The sequence below is a fragment of the Martes martes genome, assembly GCF_963455335.1.
Source record: "Martes martes genome assembly, chromosome: 3".
In the NCBI taxonomy this organism is placed as follows: domain Eukaryota; kingdom Metazoa; phylum Chordata; class Mammalia; order Carnivora; family Mustelidae; genus Martes; species Martes martes.
The window spans coordinates 192108439-192132357 of NC_137890.1; the positions used below are offsets into that span (position 1 = coordinate 192108439).

At 40.8% G+C, this 23919-nt stretch overlaps 1 protein-coding gene across 6 annotated transcripts in view; it reads right to left on the reverse strand.

Annotated features, from left to right (window-relative positions):
• MYO1B (myosin IB) overlaps positions 1-23919 on the reverse strand; it is a 179351-nt gene that overhangs the window by 27202 nt on the left and 128230 nt on the right. For all 6 annotated transcript variants that reach the window (XM_080798484.1, XM_080798483.1, XM_080798486.1 and 3 more), the window contains 7 exons: positions 18902-18988; positions 18204-18269; positions 10502-10606; positions 7820-7882; positions 4217-4417; positions 2828-3054; positions 156-356 (listed from right to left, as the gene is read on the reverse strand). In XM_080798484.1, coding sequence (XP_080654610.1) covers positions 156-356; positions 2828-3054; positions 4217-4417; positions 7820-7882; positions 10502-10606; positions 18204-18269; positions 18902-18988 — 950 coding nt within the window. The remainder of the gene's footprint in view (positions 1-155; positions 357-2827; positions 3055-4216; positions 4418-7819; positions 7883-10501; positions 10607-18203; positions 18270-18901; positions 18989-23919) is intronic.

Consider the following 23919-nt stretch of genomic DNA (forward strand, 5'->3'; position numbering starts at 1 on the left):
AGCACAAAATGGTACCCTGATGGAAGAGGGCCCAACACAGAGGAGGCATCCGACTTGCTAGAGAATTCTGTTCTGCTAACAGCATGTGAGGAAAATAGCTTGGGATGTGCATGCTTTAAAACTTCATTATTAAATGTGATCAATGAATTTCTTACCTTGCTGGTCCTTTCCAGTGAGGCCACGTTTGTTTACAAAGCATTTTGTATCTTTCCAGGCACGGTTCATAGGCCTGCCTGAAGGCGTAGCCTGCCCTTCTCACTCGGACGTTCTCCAAAAGACCCAGGTACCTGATCTGATGACATACCAGAGCCTCGCTGAAGATGTGTGCTGCTTTTTTATCATTTGGTTTGATGCACCTAAAAAATTAGAGATTTTAGGTTTTGAACTCTGTCTCTTGTGGACAGATCTCTGTTTTACAAAGTAGAGTATATAATTATTTTGTGATAATTATTTATTCTTCTTGGGAAACCTAGTCACATCTTTTGAAATTATTTTAAACCATTTTACAGAAACCTGAAAATGAATATGACACACGTGTCAGTTAAGAAAGAATATACTAACATATCCAATAAAAACATGGATGAATATCACTGACATTTTGTTGTTTGAAGTAAGTCTGACATAAAAGTACGTATTTTTAAATTCCATTTATATGAAGTTCAAGAAAAACAAATTTATGGTTAGAAATCGGTATTGTTGTTACCTCTGGGGAGAGGTACACATGGGTGCGCATGGACAGAGAAGGGGCACAAAGGAACCTTCGGGGGTGATGGAAATGTTTTATATCTTGGTCTGGACAGGGCTGCACAGGTGTATACATACATAAAACTTCAACAAGCTTCAACAATGCACAGGTGTATACATACATAAAACTTCAACAAATTTCAACAAAATTAAGATTCATACACTTTACTGTACGAAATAACTCAATGAAACTATTAAAGACACTGCTGTCTCCCTATTGCCCTGTATCTCCCTCCTTTCTACCAGGGTGGTTTGCTGCCCAAGGAACGACTACATTTCCCAGCCTCCTTTGCAAATAGGTGTGGCCATGTGATCGGAAGTCTGGCCACTAGGATCACAACAGAATTAGTATCTGGTACTTCTCAGTGTGTCCCTTAAAAAGAAGGGACTTGTACTCCCCTTGTACTCCTACTAACTGCTGGCTGGTAATGTAGAGCCATAGTAGAAAGCCATCCTTGACAATATGGATGAGGGGAAAACCTGGGAACCGCAGAGCCACAAAACAGGAGAAGATGCTGGATTGGCCCTGAAGCCCTTATACTCAGAAGTTACATAAGAAATAGGTAAGTCTTGTGGAAGCCACTGTTATATCTGGATCTCATGTGTGCAATCTCTGTATCTTAGTTAATACACTGTTAAACATTTATGGTTAAATCTGCCTACCTACAAGTATTAAATAAATCCTATACACATATATAATATGTGAACAATTAAGTCTTACCTAGTTTAACTGGTGTTTTTATGCTTCTCCTTTTACATTTACAAAAATAACGCCTACCCTTTGGCTTAACAATAGACAACTGGATCAGTGCGTCAGCCTAGTGAGTTGAGACCTGGACACTTACACTTGTGTTCAACTGATTTTCAATAAAGGCATCAAGATAACTGAATAAAAAAAAGATCTTTTTTCTTTTCAATATATGGTGCCAGAGCAACAGATATGTACATGGAAAAATATGGGCCTTAATACGGAATCTGAAACTACAAAGACTTCAGAAAAAAATGTAATACATTCACAAGGGGAATAAAGGAACATTCTGAGGTGATAGAATGTTCCTTAGTTGACCGGGGTGGTGGTTGTCAAGTGAATAAGATGGTGAAAAAATAACTGAGCTGTTCACCTAGGATCTGCGCATATCACATCATATAAATTGTTATTAAATGAAAACTTTTAAAAAGTCCACTTAATTGAGAATAACAAAAGCAACTGACCACAGAAAGTTTCCTGGTTTTTTTTTTTCTTTTTTGAAGGTAGGATCTTTACCTACTGTATGTTCCAACCTGATTGCAATCAAACCAGGGGGTTTTGACTGTTTATATTTGTTACTAATATAAACATTAAGTGAACAAACCACAAAAAAATGTTCTTCCCACAAGGCTCCTCACAACTTCTTTTCCAAAGGCAGTTAGGGAAGGGATGTGTGGGTGTGTGTGCGCTACAGGAAACCTGACCTGTTAGACACACATCCCCCGTTATCTAGTTCACCAAATACACACACTGGAAACTCCAATCCTCATTGGTCTTTACTGAATCTTGAGATCTAAGGTGCCTGGAAACAGGGAAAAAAAGACCAGATGCTTCTGAAGGAATTCTTTCTGTTGCTTTGAAAAATTTAAGATTGTTTTGGGAGTCATTCCTTTCTCCAAATCTCTAAGTTTCACAGGAAAGAAAGATATATCATCTAACACCAAAGTTGTAACTAAAGCCCCACTTGCTTTAATGCTGTGCTCTAAGTTGATGTAACAAGATGAGTCCCATAGAAGAGTTTTCTGCAAAACCTTTACCAGAAAAATGCTTACATTTCTGAACATGTCATGAAACAAAGAGAGAAAAAAGTAAAAAACCCTATGTGCCAACAATGCAATGTCACACCCCCACCCCGTTTTAAAATTCCTTGCTTGAAGCGGTGGGAGGGGCACTGGAGTATTTTTATGCAAACCCAAGAGACCACATTATCCAACGGGAAGAACTTGGGTTATTCTCCGTGGGGGCTATACTGAGATTTAGGCCAAAAGGGAAATGGTCTTCCTTGAACGGACCTTCCCAATGAACCTGTCAAAGAATTTCATGTGCCAGAAATACCTAATGTAGTTGGGGTTCTTGGTCTGGAGGTTTTTCATCAGTGTGGCCACAGATGCCTTGAACTGAGAGCCGGCTGTCGGAGGCCTTTTCAGGTTGATCTTGGCGGGGTTCCCTTCAGGGAACAAAGACTTGATGAGGGTGTGGCCGGCCTTCCACATGGCTTGGGACAGGTCTCGATAGAGAAGATCATTGTTCTTGTCAACAAATCCTTCCACCTGGTACAGCACCTGTGAGCAGCACACGAAACAGCTGGGGCATCACACAACCACTGGAAATATTCCACGACTATCTACAACGCGGCCTCTTCTTCCTCCATCAAGCCACCCCCCCGCATCCCGCACAGAAGTCACACACTAATACGGAATTAGCCTCCAAGTTTAAATTCCATCTGTCTAAATCACAGAAGAGTTCAAAATAAATTCTATTATGCTTCAGGATTTGCAAGAATAAACTCCAAAAATACTATCATAACATTTTCAAAGGATTTTAGGCTTTTTTGGTGTTGGAGCCCATTTTTGAGGTTTTACTTTTCTTTCTTTCTTTCTTTTTTTTTTTTTTAGTTCACAGGTGCCAATTCTAGTCTGCTGAAAAGAAGACAGAAGAAAACAGAGATGGCACTGATATTTTCAGACATCCTAAGCAGGCAGATAAACTGACCAGAAAAGTATCTTTTAATAACATAAGCAAAGGAAAAAAATATAGAAGTACCAAGCTTCAACTTTTTGAAATTAACAGAAATTCAGATATTATATACTTAATTTTTACTAAATATATAATTAAGAATGTCTTTCTCTTTGGCATTTGCAGCCTTATGTAAAAGAAAGGAGGTATTAACCTCAACTGATACTCTGACGACTCTAAAAATCAAGCTATTGTCAAAACTGGTTTTATCTTTATAGATCTCAGGTGGCATAAAATTAATTTCCTCAAATATTAAGCAAATGAATAAATATTTTTTTTAAAAAGTAGGTATTTTCCCCACTGTTGTTCCAAAATCTCAATCTAAGAATCCAGTTTTTGCTAAGTGATCTGTGCTTGTAAAACCTTACTGTCTAGTCTTTAGTGACTCCTGATTTTTACTAGCAAATCTTCTTTTATTTGTGTCAACAGATCTATTTTTATAGGATAACGGAGAGCCTGGAAACATTAAAATTGATTTTTAAGATACATTCGCACTCTTTCACTAAGTGCACTGGGTTTCCCTTTCAGCTCTCAGGTAGGATTTGGCTCAGCGTGATCCAGATTCTATTTCTATTGGACAATTATTGATTCTGTGATTTTGGCAACTCATCCTCACAAGTTGGCCCTGGTCCAAACGCCACCCCTGAGGCACGGCCTCCTCAAGGGCAGGACTGCAGGCCCGCTGGGGGCCCTCGGCTCCCCCCGTACCTTGCCAGCGTAGTGCTGAATTCTGAAACAGCTGTGGGGCAGGGATGTGTCGTTGAGAAACCTGGAGCTCTTGCTCATCCTGCTCTCAAAGTGCTGGTGAGTGGCGCAGACTTGGTTGAGCTTCTCCAAGAAGGTCTCGTCGGTGACCGTGCCAGGTCTCAGGCACTCCTCATCCAGCATGGCCAGGATCCCGTTTGTGTTCTGAGAGAAAGGAAGTACAAAGGGTTTCCTTCCTTCCTCACTGTATTGTTTAAATAATTACTCCTAATTACACTGTCAAACACAATTAACTTAGTCACCAGAAAATTCTGTTCGGTTATAACAAAAAGCAGAGAATCAAAACCCGTCACAAAAAGCCACAGAAGCCGACCCCCTTCCTCAGTCCCAGGTGTGCGTGCCTGCTGGGGGGAGGAGGGGTCGCTGTCAGTCTCCCTCCCCCACTCTGCCCCCCACAGAACAGGACTTGGAAGTCACTTCAGCTACCTCGGCGGGCTGATGACTGAAATTCACATTGTTCAAAAAAGGCGTATCAGACCTCATATTCCAAACACACTCAAACCCAAATCTAGAAGTCAGAAACCAAATGTGACAATGCAATGTCTATGACATGTGGTCATAAATCACAAAGCACAGTCTTCTAAGGCCATTACTGGATTCATAGCTTGAGAAGGAAATTGGTTTCAGATGTTTTCAGATTGTTCCTGTGTTCAAAATACAGTTTATTTTCTAGCATAAAAAAAAAAAAAAGATGTGATTCGGAATCAAGGCGATCAAGCTGTTTCAAGAGTATCTGTTTAGAATAAAATTCTTCCACATAAAATTTCAAAACGAATGTTGAACTCAAGTGAGAATTTGTTGTTTTCAGACCCTCTAATCATATTTATCCCAAGAGCAGTCAGCCCAGCTAAACCGAATCAAAAATCCGGAATCTTCTACTTTGCTAAATTAAGCCTGCTGTTCCCCCATGGCCCCTATGGGGCCCATACGTCTCCATTCCAAAGAGAACAATCCACTCTACTGACCACCAACCCCACCCACTTCCACCAGGTCAAAGCTCCCGGTTCCTCCCCCCTTCTCCTCACAAGGCCCTGACATCCTCTGACCAGCATTTGCTCATTCCACACAAAACCCCAGGGGAAGTGCGGACTCAGGAATCAAGTGTGTTCACGACAGCCCCAGAGTAAACATCACTGTTAGGTAACGCTGGAAGGAAACGCTTCCTTTTCGTACCCAGGCTCCTACGTGAACCTGAGTTTCTTCAGTCATGTATGCAAGGGGATTTGGGGCTGAGATCATCTAGTAAAATGTAGTGTATTACCATGGTTCTCTCTGTTTTTCCTTCTTGAAGGGAAACAATTAAGTTCAATGTTATATTTATGAAGGAAAAAGAAGTCGGGACTTCTGAAAGTTAAAGTTCTCACAGCAAATTACTTCAGTCACAAACTACAAGGAAAAAATTTTCAGTAAATTCACTGATTTTTTCTGCATATTAGAGTTTTGAATTGCTGTAGGTGGAATGTTAGCATTCACCTTCCAACATTGTTCAAATATTTCAAAACAAAGTTTATTAATAGAAAAACAGTCATACTTCAGAATATTCGATTTAATGTTCTATTTAACTCAAGGTGCAGTTTCAGGAATATCTTGAGAACTGAGGGAAGAGACACCGGCTACTTACATCATGTCCAAAAGGTCTTGTTACAGACGAACAGAAAGTGACTTGCCAGACATGTAGAGCCTGTGATTCTACTTCAGCACTAACTAACACTACCACTGACAGCTAAAAAGACTGTAGGACAATAAAGTCTACTCATTGTTTAAAATAAGTTTCAATAACTTTGATATCGAAGCCAAGAGTGTGAGTAATCCTAAACATTAAAAAAGGGTTTCCAGGTTTTCACATACAAATCAATCTTCCTGCAACCAATTCAATTTATTATAAACTACAGACTACTATGTAAAAACAAAATATTTAGTAACCTTTTGGAATCTAAGATTTAGCTAGTAATTTTTCATACTTTAAGCCTTTTCACATATATATAGTTGTCACCTGAAAATTCCCATGGCCCCTGGCCACCTGCAAAGTCACACACACACACTCACACACTCAAACACACACATCCCCCACACAGTTGTCTGAACCAAGGCTGGGTCTCTACTGGAGCCACTCCTGGGGTCCCACTTAGCTCAGCTCCCGTGACTGTCCCTTGACCTCCTTATCTTAACTCTAAGGACAAGTTTTCTGTTATCTTAGCGCGAAGACCGTGTAACAGGAAGAGCACGTCCCTTTACCCTCCTTCACCTTAACTCGAAGAGCATGTTCGTTGTTCTTTACTTATTTTAAAAATGTTTTCTAGCTTTACTAAGATACAAATGACATAGAACACTGCGGAATTTTAAGGTATACAAGGCAATAATCTGATACACTTGCATATTGCAAAATGATTACTGCCATACATAGCCCTAGTCAACACCTCTACCATGTCACACGGTTACCACTTCTTTTTGCCATGAGAACATTTAAGACCTATTCTCCTATTTTCAAATATATAATATAGCATTGTTAAATGAAATCACCAAGCTATACATTAGATCTCTAGAACTTCTTCATCTTGTAACTACCTTTTGATTGACCTCTCCCCATCCCCCCCTCCCCCAAGCCCCTAGCAACCACCATTCTATTGTTTCTTTGGCTTTGTTAGCTTTCACATATAAGTGATATCACGAGGCATTTGTCTTTCTCTGCCTAACTTATTTCCCACTTAGCGTAATGCCCTCAAGGTCCGTCTGTTTTGTCACAAATGGCAGGATTTCCTTCTTTCTCATGGCTGAATAATATCCCATTGTGTATATACACCACAGCTTCTTTATCGATTCATCCAAGACGGACAGTTAGGTTGTTTCCATATCTTGCATATTGTGACTAATGCTGCAATTAACATGGGAGTAAAGATATCTTTTCAAGATCCTGATTCTGTTTGCTTTGCATACATATACCCAGAAGTGGAACTAGTGGGTAACACAACAGTTCTGTTTTTAATTTTTTGAGGCATCTCCATGCCACTTTCTATTATGGCTGCACTAATTTACACTCCCACCAATCATGCACAAAGGTTCCTTTTCCTCCACATCCTGATAATTCCCTTTTTGATAGTAACCACTGAACGGTGTATTAGGAGATTACTGGAATTTTAGAAACGAAATGGGTATCTGCTTTGGCAAAGATGTTTCTTCTGAGCCTCTTCTGACCAGTGCTCATACTCCCGGGAGCCACAGGCTGGACCTAGGCCCCCGGCATGCAGCGAGAACAGTGTGGCCGAGGGCATGGCATCTGAATGCCCAGCATGGGCTCTGTGATATGGCCACGGGCTGAGCACCAGGAAACCCCAGCCAAGTATCAAAACGTCCAACTGTCTATGTGTGTGCTGGAGAACTGTGTCTGGTCTCTGATGGCTACAATACGGTCTCCAGAACTCCGCAGTTCGGTAACAAAAAGTGTCAAAATAGCAAAAATGCTACAGCCTAACATCAGAGGCCGTGAGACCTTTTTAAGTGGGAAATTATTATTAAGCAATTTTTTAGGAAATCGTACCCAATACTCACATTTTCTATGAGATCGCAAATGATAGCATTATTGAAGTAGTCAATGTGTGTCCATTCTATGCCCTGAGAGACAAAAGAGAACAAATCAGATTCCATATGATGAGACACACGCCACCACCTATAAAACAGCCACTGTGCCATTCCACACACTTCAAGTCCTCTCTGAGTATTTCCTTTATAAAAATCAGTGCTGCGACATGTCATCTTCCGGTTCCCAAAACTTCCTTGACTTCAGCAGTCTACCACTGACATGATGTGACTGAAGTGCGTGCCCTTGACCTGTTCTGAGACCGCCTCCCATTCCACTCTCCGTCTGTGGCAATTTCCCATGCACTTCGTTGGCCCCGCGCCAAACATTTACTCAACAGGCCCTTGGGTCAATATTACTTTGTGTATATTTACAATGTTTATAAGGAAATAAGTCAGAACTTGATCCCAGGAATCCAAGGCCCACATTTTTTCTGTTCTTAATTTGTAATCACAAGGAAAAAAATAAATTTTAGAGTCAAGCCCATGTTGCAGGGCAGTTGACTATTTCAAATGTAAAAATATCCCAGTGCTAAGACAAAATATTTCCAACGTAAAGAAAGACACGAAAATGGACCCACTGCTTCCGATGCTAGTTACAAAGCCAAATGTGAGAGGCTGTCATCATTCTGCATCTGCTTACACACTGCCCTTAAGTGTAAACATTTATTTTTCTTCCAAGGGGAATTTAACTCATACAGCAAGCTAAGGAATCTTCCTATATATTCTTAGACGTGTTTTAGACAATCTGTAGCAACTGTTTTAATTTACAGATCAAAGTTTGGGCAATCTCTTTATGATGAGAAGACAGGAAGAGAATGAATCTGGCTTTTAGGATGTTTACGTTAAAAAAGGTGCCAGCCAAGTATGAAATGTTTCTAAAGCACGGTGATCATTCTAAAAGGACGATGAAGTATTTATGATTTAGCTTTCGAGTACATGGGTTATTTTATTAAGACACTGAGGATAACAACCACATTAGAAAATTCTGTACTGAAGCAAATAAATAAAAAAATAAAACAGGATTTGGTGTCTTCAATGATTTATAGTAACACTATAGAAAATGAAGAAAAATAGGTAATACCATTATTAAAATATTAAAGCAAATGAAACAAAAATCTAATATAGAAACAATACAATAATTCCTCCCTTTGTTTGAAATAATTTTATACTTAAAGAAACAGTATTTAAAAAAATGAAATGGTAAAAACCACATATGGTTTTATAATTAAGGATGAAACTTTATAAACAATACTTGCAATTATTTTCAAATTACATTAAGTGAGATAATCCATACAAAACACTAGTACAACACCTGGCAATGTAGTAAGGACTCAACAAATATTACCTGTTTTTATCATAAAATTTTAAAAATCAATGCTTTTTAAGATTGAACAAGTCTTCAAATACTTTCAAATTTATACAGAGTAACACTGACTTTTTGGGTGTACAGTTCTCCTAAGTTTGGGCAAAAGCATCGTGTCCTGTAACCACCACAGCCAGCCTCCAAAACCCCCTCATGCTGCCCCTGTGCAGTCCTGCTTTCTACACAGCTCCCGCCCCTGGGCCACGACCTATTCCTGTCTCTGCTGCCTGCCTCTTTTCGAACAACGTATCATGGAATCCTGTAGTGTGCAGACTTATGGACCCAGCTTCCTTCAGTTAGCATGCTGCATCTGGGAGTCCTTCACATCACTGTGCTTACCACCTGCTTGCTCCTTTTTTTTTTCTTGGACAGTGGACTATTTTATTTTTTTCTTTCATTTGTAATATGTTTTATTCTGGAGTAACCATGATTAATACTCTTCAGATAAGCCCTTGATCAAGTATTTATTTAAAAAAAAAAAAACTTCTTTCGAGTATAGCTGAAACGCAGTGTCACGTTCTCAGGGGTAGAGCGCAGTGATCCAACTACTCTGAACCGTACGCTGTGCCCACAAGAGCAGCTCCCGTCTGTCACCACGCGACACACTTGCTGTCCCACTGACGGGATTCCCTGTGCCGCGCCCTTCACTCCTGTGACCGGCTCGTTCCATGACCAGAAGCCTGTAGCTCTCATTCTCCTTCGCCCGTTTGCCCATTCTCTAGCCCACTTCTCTCTGGCAACCATCCGTCTGTTCCCTGTGTTTATGGGTTTGATTCTGCCTTTGGTGTATTCGTCTTGTTTTGTTTTTTAGATTCCACATGAGTGAAATCACATGATATTAGTCTTTCTCAGTCTGCCTTATTTCACTTAGCATAACACCCTCTAGGTCCAACCATGTTGTCGCAAATGGCGATTGTTCCTTTTTAATTGCTGAGTAGTGGGCCCTGGTATGGATATACCACTGCTGTTGGCTCATTCTTCTGACTCATTTTCTTTTTTTTAACATGTTATTATTTTACATCATTGCATTAGAATCTACTAAGACTCAAGCCAGTCAATGGATACTTACTGAGCATCTACTATGTGCCAGGCACTGTTCTAGGCACAAGCAGCAGAGCAGCAAAGATAATCCCAGTTAGCTTAGATGTCGTAACAAACGAACTTATAAAAGATACAACACGATTAAGCTTAGATAAATCTGATTTTAGAATCCTGTTTATATCGACTTCTGAATCCACAATTTGTATGATGAGTAAAAAAGGAACTTTAAAAAAAAATGGCAACATTACCTCCCGTACGTACTCCTCCTGCTCTTCTTTCAGGGTCAGTTCAATGAAGATCTGCTGCAGCTTCTCATTACAGTAATTGATAATGAACTGCTCGAAGCTGTTGTCCTACACGGAGAAAAACGAAGGCAGCCTTACAAACTGTGCCATTAGCTCTCCCACGGCAGTGACACCCAAGCGTCTCAGTCCACGAGAAACACACACATACGTGGTCTCGCAGGTTTAACTGAGGCCCAGCACACAGCTCCAGGGGTACCGAGGCCCGGCACACAGAGGCGTGCACGCTGCAGGCACTCGAGAAATGGTTCATGAGTCAGGTGGGTGAACGAAATAGACACAAGTTATGCAGTGTTTGGAAAGACGAAGATTTTTAGCTGACAGAGAAGCACCCCACACACGGTAAAAAAATAAAAAAAAAGTTTCCCCTAAAGGATCCGAAAAGGAACAGTGAGATTTATAATCTCTGTCACCCAAGTTCCCAATCCGCCATTCTCCGGTGAAACTCTACAGCTCGAGAGAGTCTTCCTGACCTGACCTCTTGCTCCCCCACCCAGGGTCTGCTCCCTCATTCTGACTCTGAGACACCAGCACTTTCTAAAAATCACACTATGTGTATATGCGTGCGGGCCTAGGTATACGGGTACATGGATTAGTTTCTGTCCTGTCTGTCTCCCTAGACGGGCAAGGGCTGACCACGTGCTTCTTCCGCTCACCCGTGGAAGCCCGTGCCCCGTACAGCACGGTGCACCTAGCAAGTTCTCCATGTGACTTGTGGGTGAATAAACAGCAAAGTGCCTAAAAAACAGAGATTTAAGGGAATCAGCACATCAAAATCATTTCCCTAGCGAGAAACTCTTCTCAGAAGGCTCCCGTATTTATCGCTTGTCTGGTCCTCAGCAGCTTCTCCTTCCTATTGGAGTTACTCCCCCTGGCTCTGATGGAAGAGCCACACTTGAGTCCTCTCTGGGCCACCCACAGGGCTTCATGTGTCACCACACATACCGAGGGCACAAAAATGCATGTCTGTTGAAGGAGTACACTCCACCAGGAGCCACACCATCCGGGAAGAGGTAGATCTGGTGGTAAGACGTGTTATTTTCACCTCTATCGTCTGTCTTTGTGGAGTGGAGATGGTGGCCATGGAAGCAAGGGACACACAACCCCACCGCTGATAAACCTGACTTCCTCCTACCGAGGCGGCCAGTCAGTCCTGGCCCTAACAAGCCACGAGCATCCCAGTGGGAAACTGAAGCCTGCGGTTTCTCCTGAATACACAGAGCAACTGACCTTCCGATCCCCCCGTAAATGACGGAAGCAAAAAAGTTACAGAGCTTTTCGAAAGCTGAACTTTCAAAATCAACTTTGCTCCTATGTAGGACAAATTTTAAAATGAGACTTACGATGCAGTATCTGACTACATTCTTTCCTGGAATTCAGCTAAGGGTTTCCTATCACCAATGATGAACTCATTAATCAGGGAGAACTTTTAACCCTAAACCATGAATGACACATACACACCATCACTGGCTAATCTTCTAATGTTATATCTGGTCAAAGAGTTTTGTTTTCTGTTTTCTTGTTTTTAATCATGAAGGTATTTACTAAGAACACATTTATTTTCAATACTTTCAACAAACAGTCTGAGACACCAAGGGCATTCCCCAGTACTCATTTTCACATAAAGTTTTAAAACCCGTGTGCTCCAATCTTTAGAGCTTCACAATTTTGATTAGAAGCTGATGTCCATCTAGCCTAGGTGCCTTATTACGATTCTGATCAGAAGGCCATTTCTCTACAAGGAAGTCTGGTGTTCTCTGCTTGGCAAAATATATCCTTATAATATTACTACTCCAAAATAAACTTATAAATAAAATTAAAGTTTTGACGGTTTATTTAACAGTTAAAATCCCTTTTGTTATTTAATAAGTCTATGTTCATGGAGCTATTTAAACAAAATTATGCTAAATCTTCAAATGGTAACTAATGACGAGAAGCAAGAGGAGAACAGCAGTGTCTTTGGACACGTGACACGGCTATGAGCAGCTGGAGGTGCGCTTTGCAACATGACTGTGAAATGCACACAAGCGGGTTAGAAGTCAGAGGCAAAGCTTCACAACGACAACACAGCTTCAGGGGTAAGTCAGACCCAAACGAGATTTCCCTTCCATATGTAAAAGTTCCTGTATGAACTCTCTATTTCGTATCTGCACACAGTTAATCAATGGCCATTTACTGCAAAATCCACACAGCTGGAGAAGCCGTTAACACAGGCGCATGCAGGAGACTGTCACTGCAAACACTTCATACTTACTGCATTCTGGCGCAAAAAGGGACAGATTACACAAAATGCAGTCAGTTCTTAATTTGCAATAAACCTCTAAAAGTAAATGCTTATTGATGGTTATTCACTGGTGCAAATGACAGATTTTTACCATCAGGCTATGTTTCTGATTGGCATAAAACTTGAAATCAAGACACATGTCCAATCTTAAAAAAAATAAAACAAACAACAGGCTGCCGATACCTACACGCGGTGTCTGAACTGTGGTTCCGCTAGGTGGGAGCTATGCAGGATGAAAACAGTTTGATTCAAATCATACCTCATATGAACTTGCGTGATGTCCCAAGGCTTCTGTATCTAATGCTTCTAATTCTAAATTCTTAGGAAACGTAAATGACCCATCCCCCCCGCAAGGGTCAGACAGAAGTAACCGGTAAGTCACAAAAAGAGCGAAGAGATCCAGCAAAATCCAAAAGCACCTCCTCTTTCTCACCACGGCACCCCACCCGGTGCTGTCCCTGAAGGTCTGCCTTCAAAGATAAACCATGTGGTAAGGAGAGAACGTTCCAGAGATGGCCTAAGAAAAAACCTTGTCTCTCCTACCTCATCCGGCTGTCTAAAGAACAACAACAAGAAACAGAATAGCACGATCATCAAGGCAGAAACCGGCTGACTTCCCCTCAGAAACATCCCTGCCTCAACTGCAAACACACCTTGCAGCCCGCAAAGCACGTCAGGAATCACCAGAGCAAGCACCGCCGCCACCCGGGAAGGCAGCCCCGCTTCTCAGGGTCTGTGCTTATGCTGTTGACATCGCCCTCATGTTTTGGGAAACGGGACTTCACAAATCCTTAAAAATAACATACAAACATTTGTAATCTGCAAACAATGAAGGAACAGCCCGGTAACAGTTTGTGTAGCTGCAACTCGCACAGGTCCAGAAGAGGCCTTCGGGTACACAGGCATGAAGTACCACCGGCTTTTCCAGCGGGGTCCCTCCCCCCTTAGAAAATAGCTAAACTGGGGCTAGGAACCATCCCGTGAATCTAAAGGCCCCAAAGCAATGTGCTACTTAGATACTTTTGTGTGCGGAACTGTGGGTGGCAGCGATCGCTGAGCCGCGTGCTGTCCCCCCCATGTCAGTCTCGCGAACCGAGGTCTCTCGGGAGGAAGCGTGCAGGAGCTCGAATGACTCATCTCCCCACTCCCTCCCCAGTGTTCCACCCACGCCCCATGCATGGGACGTGTCTCCACTGTCTGACTCCTGTTTATCCCTAAAGGCTGAGGCTATGATAAAACTAAAACTTTGGGGAACACCTCTGAACAAGCATATCCAGAATTCTCCCTCATACAATCTCCCTGTGTGAAATCCAGAACCGTCGCCACCCTCACGGGACTGCTCTGGGAAAACAGGTGCGCAGCAAGGTGTCTAGGTTCCATGCTGTTCTACATGACATTCACCGACTGTAGCCTGGGGTGGGAAGAACTTGCCAGATTTAGAAGTAAAATAATAGACCGAAACTTTAAAATCTAGGGCTTCTTTCAAGAATTCCCGAGTTTGAGTCCACCTTCGCTACATCAAACAAACAGAAAATCACACTCCCAGTGAAGGTCACAACTAGTTTATATTCTCTTGAACTTCCCGCTTGGAAGGATTTTGAAAGATGAGTCAGAAATACCGGCCGGTTACTAATAGATCAGCGTTTTCTCAGCAACAGAGGAGGCTAGTGACACCTTATGCTCTCTAAGACAGGTGGATATTGAAGTCTTGCACTCTTTAAATACATGGCAGCTGTCTTCCCAGTACATATTCATATATGATAAATTTTAAGAAAAACAGCATTATTGTGCTCTTAATATAAAATAAGCTTTGATTTAAAAAGTTAAAAAGCAAGAGTAGTGATATACACATATTATTCCCTATCATTTCCATTCTAAAACGTACTTTAAAAATTGTCTTTCCTCGTTAAGTTCTCTGGCACACGAAGAACAAAATTAAAGGAAAAAGGCTGGAACAGAAGGTATTGCCTATAACCAGAATCAATTTTCTTTTAAAAACAATTTAGAAAACAAATCTCATAATCATGAGACAGACTTACCAGGCTACACTGACTCTCATTTGTCTATCAGGTGCTTTTATCCGGAACAATCATTGCACCCAGCCTCTCCTATTCTTACCGTGGATGGGTCACTTTCAGTGAGGTTCATGAGAGCAAGATGAATACAGGCTGCCTGACTCAGAATAACCAGCACTTTGCCTGCTCAAAGCCAGCTCAACTGTGTGAAAAGTGAAAGATCCAGCCCGCTGTTCTGCTTTGGTCCACAGCACACTAATAATTTCTTAGATTTTCCCAAAAAACTATCTGCCATGTTTAGTACTTCCCAGATAAGCACTTCAAAAAAAGCTGAATCCATTTCGATGGCTCAATTTCGTTTTGAATTTCACTGAATTTTTTCATCTGTTGTTTCACCGTGAGGCTATAAATGTTTCTCAGAGATCAGTTATAAGAACATTCAAACTTAATTATGTGGAAATGGAGTGTCTGGATTACAGTACTCTCTTCCCTTGCAAAACCGGACATCCGTTCAACGAGGATTTATAGCTAGATTTTTCTTCTCTATGCATTTTTAACTCCCTTCCTCTTATTTTTGGTATCAGTGTGTTCCACTAATCTGTTTCCCAAATTGACAGCAGATCACATGCGGCCAGCCAGGCAGGGTTATTCACGCAGCTGGCCCTGAAATGCTTTGCAGTCAAATCCATGGGTCATCATTCCATGGTCTAACGCATCAGTTTCTCTCTTCCATTTAGAGATGGACCAAAATGAATGAAAGGTTTCCACCAGCTCAGCTGAAAAACGTTTTCATGGGAACTGTCAATGGGGTCATGAGCCAGAATGAGAAACATTAAAACAATTTTTTTCAGAACCTTCATGGTCCAATTTTTAAAGTGATGCCCAGGGTGTTCTAAAAGGCAGAACCCTTAATTCCTGCAGTCAAGTTTCATGGAAAAACAAAGGCAGAATTCTCTATTCCATCAGTTTCTTTTCACTTGGACAGACAATATCATAGAAATTTTCATTTGTGTACTGATGAGGATTTGAAATACTTCTTCCCAAGTCAGACCTTGGGCTTCTAACTTCAGCTTCTGGTACTTTTAAGTCCTTATTTTTTTCTTTTTTAAAAGATTTTACTTACTTATTTGGGAGAGAGAGAGTGAAAGAAAGCATGAGAGGGGGAGGGTCAGAGGCAGAAGTAGACACCCCACGGAGCTGGGAGACTGATGTGGGACCTCATCCTGGGACTCTGGGACCATGACCTGAGCCGAAAGCAGTTACTTAACCACCTGAGCCACCCGGGGCCTCTTTTAAGTCTTTAATTACTGACTCCCTCCTGTTCCGTATGATGGACTTTCTGATGTTTCCATGAGTTCTAATTTTGCTGAGAAGCCAGGAAAATGTAGAATGGCACCTGGGGTGTGTATGTGAATACAGTTTATTAAAAAAAAAAAAAAAAAGCCTCTCTAATTCTGTATCAAAAAGCAGGTAAAAGTATCTAGAAGAGTGCAACCAAATCTGTATTCTGACTTCTCCCAAGTAAATTGACTTATAAAATAAATCATCAAGCAGATTATTAATAATAAAGATATTGGAAGCTTAATCTGAGGTTTAAAAAGAAAAATGAAGAGAACTAGTTACAGTGAAAGACAAATCTTAATTCTCTCAAGGAACTTGGGGGGAAAATCAAAGCATTTACTGCATGGACAAGGAAAATTAATTTCTCACAATTTTAGAGAGATCATAAGATCAGCTATAGACATGACTGGTTAGATTTGGTCTTGGTTCAAATTTCTGGTTTGAGGGTTTCTTTTTTAGAAAAATTTTTTTTCTATTTGAGGGTAGTTCTGAGTATATTCAAGCGATTCTCCTAACTCACAAACCTCAAATTCTTCCCTATTACAAGAGCCCAGGAGCTCTCCTTAGCAGAGTCTGCTACAGGGGTACCCATACAAGCTGACACTGTGCTGAAGAGCATCTTCGAGGGCCAGGATGGGGCGGGGGGCAGCAGCCAGCACACGGCAGATTCCCCACATGGGGCTGTGAGCACACCACCCAACCCCAGGGGGGCTCCCCATGCTGGCCAGCTCGGAATGATGACAAGGGCACAGAAATACAGGGCACCAGAAACTTATCACATTTGGGGTTTCTCCCTATTTCCAGGTACTGGGGACCCTGTGAGTCTGGGGAGAAAAGTGCCCTATAGGAGGTCCTGGGTTTGCCCTTTGGTGGCTACGTAACCTTGGGATAGCTACTTGACCTTCAGAGCCTCACCTCCTCACCTATAACACAGGAATAACTGCAAAGATTTCATGACATTTTGGTGAAAATTTAACCAGATAACATATGTACCACTTACTACAATGCTTACACACAGGTAGCATTGGACTCAGTACGGACTGTGGTCAAGCAGGGAGAAGGTACGATCATAGAAATAAATGTTGTAAGAAAAAGACATTTGCTAGAAAGACCTAGCTTAGCACAGGGAATGGCTGATTTTTTTCCCCCCTATTCTGTGAACCTAATAATTTGGAACATATGAAGGCTTTGGGTGGTCATTCTGGGCACGGACTGCTTATTTAAAGGAATTCACAAATCATTACTTATAGGGAGAATAAAGAAAGGAGGAGCTTGATCTACTTCTTATTTTACCAAACCAGACTAATACACCACTCCAAAAGTAAGAGTTAAGTGCTTTAAAAGGTCCTTAACATGGGGGAGGGGGAAAAAATAAAAAGTCCTTAAAATGGCTTCTGAATGTCAAAGTTAGTAAGAGGATAAACAGGAAATTCTAATGTAAGTATATAATGTTTCAATATTTAATCTGCAATAGGCATGGAGTCTTTTTAAAAAATTCATTATGAACTTCCACAGAAATTCTTTCAACCTTTACAACAGACTCATATCAAAAGATCGCAGCTGGACGAGACCCAACAAAGCGCCCAGTCCAGACCCCGAGTCCAGCAGGGACGGAGTGACCCGCTCCGGCCAGGCCGCGGCCAGCATCCGACTCTTCAGCTCTACGCTATCTCATGGCACCTTCTTGCTTCCCTTTCTTACAAATGAACGAATGACTACAAGCACAATGTCCACATGCCTTGTTGGCAATTTCGCAGTGAGAATTCTGGATTTGCAATTACAAAAGTCAAATACTGATACCAGAAGTTCTTCCTCTGACAGCACTCTCTCCGAAACACTGGCTCTCAGCATTCAACACACACACACATACACACACACACATTTTGTTACACCTGCAAAAAGCTTTCTTTGTAAATAATTATATTAAATGTTGTCTATAGAATATACAATTTAATTTCCAACTGTTCTGTATTAATAAAGATAAACAAAAGCTAGAAAAAAAGCTTACCTCAAAAATTTCAAAGCCATAAATGTCCAAAACACCCATGACCTTCTTTCTCACTTTGGTCTGTGCCTTCAAAAAATGTTTAAAATTGATGGGTTAATTTAGGCTTGAAATAGAACACTAAAAGCATATTAAGGAATATTGTAAGTTAATCGCATTTCACAACTAGGAGAATGACTATAATTTAGTGTAGTTTTTTTTTTTAATGTATGAGAGTATTGGTATGAAATCTTACAGAAATTTAAATAGGTGACTTAATTTAAAGATGGTATTAGTAATGTTTTAATATAATAAAAGATCACTCAGTGTTACGCTATAGGCAGGGCTTTTCAAAATCCCAATACTCCAATCCCCTCTCTCTACTGAAGAACACATCAGCAGCTAGAGAGGTCAAATGAGCTTTCAGCCAAGTACGCACAGCATGTTAGATGAACGACAACCTAGACCTGGGATGTTCTAGAATAACTCTGCAAGACCGTTAGACCACTGATAGGTGAGATTTCTTAGAACAAAATGGCAAAACAAAGTAAACAGAATCCTGACAAATTACAATCCTATGCAAGGTAAATTCTTCTTAAGGAACAACCTTTGTAAGTTGTAATCAATTATCTGACTATAAAATTAAAGTATCTTTAACTTATTGCTTACACTCTAAATACCATTTACGACAACTGATTTATCCAGTGATTGAAACTCAGTACCTTAATGCTTTCATTGATTCGATTTACCAACCAGGAAAACAATCTGCTGTAAAGGTTTTTAGCCAGAGCATCACGAGCGTAATATGCCTATTTAAAAAAAAGGAAAGAAAGAAAAAGAAAAACTCAGCAACCACAACTGTCACAATGCTCGATTTCAACAAGATAATAAAGGTATTTTTTAAATATTTAAAGCTCTTTTATCTCAAATGTCTTTTCAGAGCCAGTCTTCATTATACTCTGAACAGTCAAACCATTAAGAGAATTGGGCAAATTATTTATACTCAATTATTATGCTTTTTTGCATCCCAGGAAACTAATTCCAAATATTGCAAACACTTTCTCCAGAAAGATATCCAACTCAGTATTACAGAAGAGAGGAAAATCAGAGGCAATTTAGAAGTCCAACAACAGGGGAACAGTAAAATAAATAAATGAACGCCACTGAAAGGAAAGTCACACAGTCATCACAGAATGATCATTATGAAAATTAGGTAATAAAATGGAAAATGCTTATGTTTTATGAAAATAAGAAACTGTGTGTTCTATATGAAGACTCTATCTTTTTAACCCACACACATGGGAAAGGAACTCAAAGAAAAAACGTAACAATGATTCCGACTGATGTGATCTCTAAATGTTTTCCTTCACCGAACCTTCTGAACATCTAAAAAACAATATTCCATAATAACTAGTGTCACAATGTGCTGTTGGACAATATGCTGGATAAAATAAAATCCAAAGGTTTTTATCTGCTTATTTATTTATTTGAAGCTGTTCAGAGGCACTTGACAAAGAAGAGGCCGAAGACCGAGTCTTGCTGAGCCGGACCTAGGGGGCACACACTGGAGAAAGGGAGGCTGGCCGGGGCGAGCCCAAGAGCCCCTAAACGTATCCGGCGCCACGCGGGTGCCGCAGTCATGGGCCACGGGAGCTGTGTGACGCAGTGTTCCTGGGGAGGACGGCACACGAGTGCCAGCAGCCTCGGGGGAGCAGAGCTGCTGTTCCTGATGCTCGGGCCCTGTGTGTGCATTTCACTGCTTAGGAGGAGAAATGTGGGCACTACCATGAAAGTAAACCATTACACTTGATTTTATACAGAATTATAATTATAATTATATAATTATATATATAATAATTATTATATAATATATATATTATATAATATATTAATATTATATAAATATATTATATTATATATAATATATATTATATATAATATAATTATATATTATATAATTATAATATATATAATTATATATAATTATATTATATATAATATAATTATATATAATTATATATATTATAATTATATAATATATAATTATATAATTATATATTATTATTTATATATTTATAAATATATATAATATAATAAATATATAAATAATATATTTATTATTATATATTATTAATTATATATTATATATTTATAATATATATATTATATTATATATAATATATAATATATAATATATAATTATATATTATATTTTATATATTATATAATTATATAATTATAATATAATTATAGGAAGTTCTTTTTCCACATTTATACAGAATTATAATTATAATTATAATTATAATTATAATATAATTATAGGAAGTTCTTTTTCCACGTTTCTTTCTAAAGAAGTAACAACTTTAATCTCACAGTCACCACGCTGGCAATGTACAGCAACTTTAGAGCACCTTTTTCTATCATCTGACACTTCCATGCTAATCCCAAATCTTTCTCCCTACATCTCAGGCAGCCACTCCAATGAGAGCTAGAAAATCCACCCGTAAGTTGGCAAACAGAACCCAAATGGCCTGCGTTGTCTTGGAGGGTGATGGTGGTTAATGATCCCACTGCAGAAAATGCATGGAAATGCTGAAATAGAGAAAGGAGCCTAGCTTTAGACAAATACCTTTTCTCTACCCTCCTTACTTCTAGGGTTTACTTTCTTAAAATAGGCCATGCAAGTGCCCAGAACAGTGCCTGGCACACAGTAAGTCTATACATGTATTTATATTATAATTTCTGGAGTATCCTCTTCCTTTCCCACTCATGAGCCTATAGAACTTTCTTCCTCCTTTCTGCTTTCTTCTTGTTAATTCCAGTTACCTCAAAACACCACATAATCTCCAAACATCACCTATTTGCAAACAGAATGCCATTATAATGGCACCTGGTGTTTTAGTGGTATGCTATCTGCTTCCAACAAACCCCCATTTCAATATGCAATTGAACTAATAGTGACAACTTATTCTGGCACCGCTTTGTATTTTTCAAGTGTATTCACCGCCAATATGTTAATCTTCTTTGCTTCCTTCAAATGAATCATTTATTCCTGAAGTCTCAAACTCAAATGTTTCTGGGGATTGCCTGATAGCAATGAATGGGAAGCAGTAGGATGTGCAGGCATTGAAAGATGCATTCCACCTTAAAGGTACTCAGATTCAAATTTTAAAAAGCAAGCAAACAAAATGAAAGAGAACCACAACAACAAAACTACCCCTTCCTCAAGAACAATATGCCTATGAGCTCTCCCTGGCCCCCGGAGCTGCCCATCTGCCCGGACTGACGCCCTAAGTCTGACTCATGCCCCCTCATTTCTGCAATAATGTCCTCCAAGGTGGGGGAAGAAATGTTTATTTTCATGTAAGGATCACTACTGAGGTAGGCAGAAATAAGGGACACCAAGTGCGCCGATTCACCATCTCAGATTCTAAGCACAATATGAGACCACATGTTTCTGCAGCTGCGTGAAGCTCACTGAGAAAGATCCCCAGTGGAATGGGCTTTGGAGATGCCCGCTCTCAGTCTGTGGCCCAGGTGAAGGAGATACACAGATGTATGGCCATGTGGCCAAGCCTCTAGGGGTTCAATGCGGAGCGGTGGAGATCAAACCAAGATGAGAGAAACAATCAGAGAGCAAGTGTCCAAGAGCCGGAGAAAAAGAATTCAGAGAAGGGAAAAGAGGGGGCCAATGAGATCTAGGAAGGCTTCCTGGATGAGGTGGAACTGGATGGACCATTCAGACAGGCAGGGAAAAATTAGCCATGGCACGTGGGTAAGGGAGAAGTAGGAGCAAAGGCACTGGGTAAAAATAAGAATGGCATTTAGAGAACTCAGAAGGGAATAAACTGAGATCAAATGTGCAGGGTCAGATCACCGAGGGCCGAGGGCCATGGAAGCCAGGGAGGGAGGATACAGCAGAAGCTGCATGACGGCTCTGTCTTCAGTTTCTATCATTTCATATTATTTGCTGTATCTGAAGAAAGATCAAAATGCCTTGGGGAGAATAAGGAATGGGGCGATAAACATGATAATGGGGCCCAAGAATCAAAGCTATGAGGAAATGTTAATAAAACGAATTCCTTCTTGCCAGAATTGAAACCTTTTAGGCTGTAAGATCGGTAGAACCCTAATACATTAAAAAATTAAGAAAAAGAGAACTTGAATAAGGAGCTGAAAAATCAAGGATCTCAAGCCAAATTCTTTTATGCCAAAGGTTAAGAATGTGGCAAAGTTTAACCCAGGGAAGCAAGATGACTCCAGCTCGTAAGTCGGAGGCACCTGGGCCTGGTTTCTGTACAGGATGATTAAAAGACAAGAGTACAACACACAGTGGAAACACCACAACACATCCGCATACAGAGTCCGTGCATATCCGCATCTGTGTGGATATTCCCAAAGGACTCTCTCAAACACAGCAGGCATCTTCTCTCTGCAACAGCCTATATTCAACGATCCCCCCTCTGGCTACTGAAAACGTCCAAACTCAGTGTGACCCTCAGTACAGTGGTTCTCAAAATGCGGTCTCCGTGCCAGCAGCAGCAGCAGCCCTGAAACTGTGAGACATTCTTCAGTCCTACCGCAGACCTGCTGAACCCAGCGCTTCCGAGGTATGGCTGCAGGACCCTCCGGGAGGTGCTGATGGGCACCCAAGTTTGAGAACCGCCTCCACACTTAACCTTTCCAGCCATGTTGCTCTGAACCCATTTCGCAAGTCTGAAGCTACAGGTGAGCCTGACCGACTCTCCCCTGGATGTGGCCTCCTTTTCTCACTGTTTTCTTTTTGAAATGCACTTTTGCCCATTCTTGATACATCTAAATCCTTCAAGACGGGCTCAGAAACCATCTTCTCTATGAAGTCTCCTTTCATCCCTTACGCTCCTGCTAATGGTCTACAGAGGGGCCTGTGCGGATGATTAAGTCAGTCACTCACGATCTGACTTTGCATTAGTAAGGCTGCCCTAGACAGACAGGACAGCGGAAGTAGTAACTTACGAAGAAGGTGACACAAGAGTTATAGCTAGAAAATTTACATATACACAAAGATAGAGTATTTTTCATAGTCAGAACAGCTCACCTAAAATAAGAAATCAACACTGAAAGAAAGCTACAGACAAAGGCATCCTTGGGTCAGCAGCAGAGACCCATGCAGAGCAGCCAAGACAGAGAGTAAAGTCACCTACTCTCTTACAGACGCTTAAGGCCACTTACAAAGAGGAGGAGAACACAGGTGGACCATGGGATGAGAATAAAGTAGAGCTCTGTGGAAACAGTCCCAAACTAGTCCTTTAATTCCAGTCCAGATCAGCACTAGCCAGTGGGAACATGTCTAAGCTGCAGAACAAAGGGTTCCAGAAGTCGCATGGGTAATAACATCCACACACACCTCCATTCGTCCATCCCTTTGTCCACCTAACTTGAACCAAAGGAGCGAAGAAATAAGCCACTCGGACTGTCTTAGACTTCCCTGGCTTCAGATGGACAGTAGACAAGAAAGCAGGCAGCGAGGCCAAGTTGGCCACTCGACTACACAATGGCTTCTCCCACAGTGTTCTCCAAATCGGTGGATGGTGATTCTATTTCCCTGGTTGCTTGGGTGAAAAGTGCTGGGAGTCCTCCTTGACTCTTCTCTTTCTCTCATACTGCCTATCAAGCCAGCAGCACATCTTGTGGCCTCTACCTTCAAACGATACCCAGACGAGACTGCTTCTCACTCCACAGCTACGTCCTGGTTAAGCCA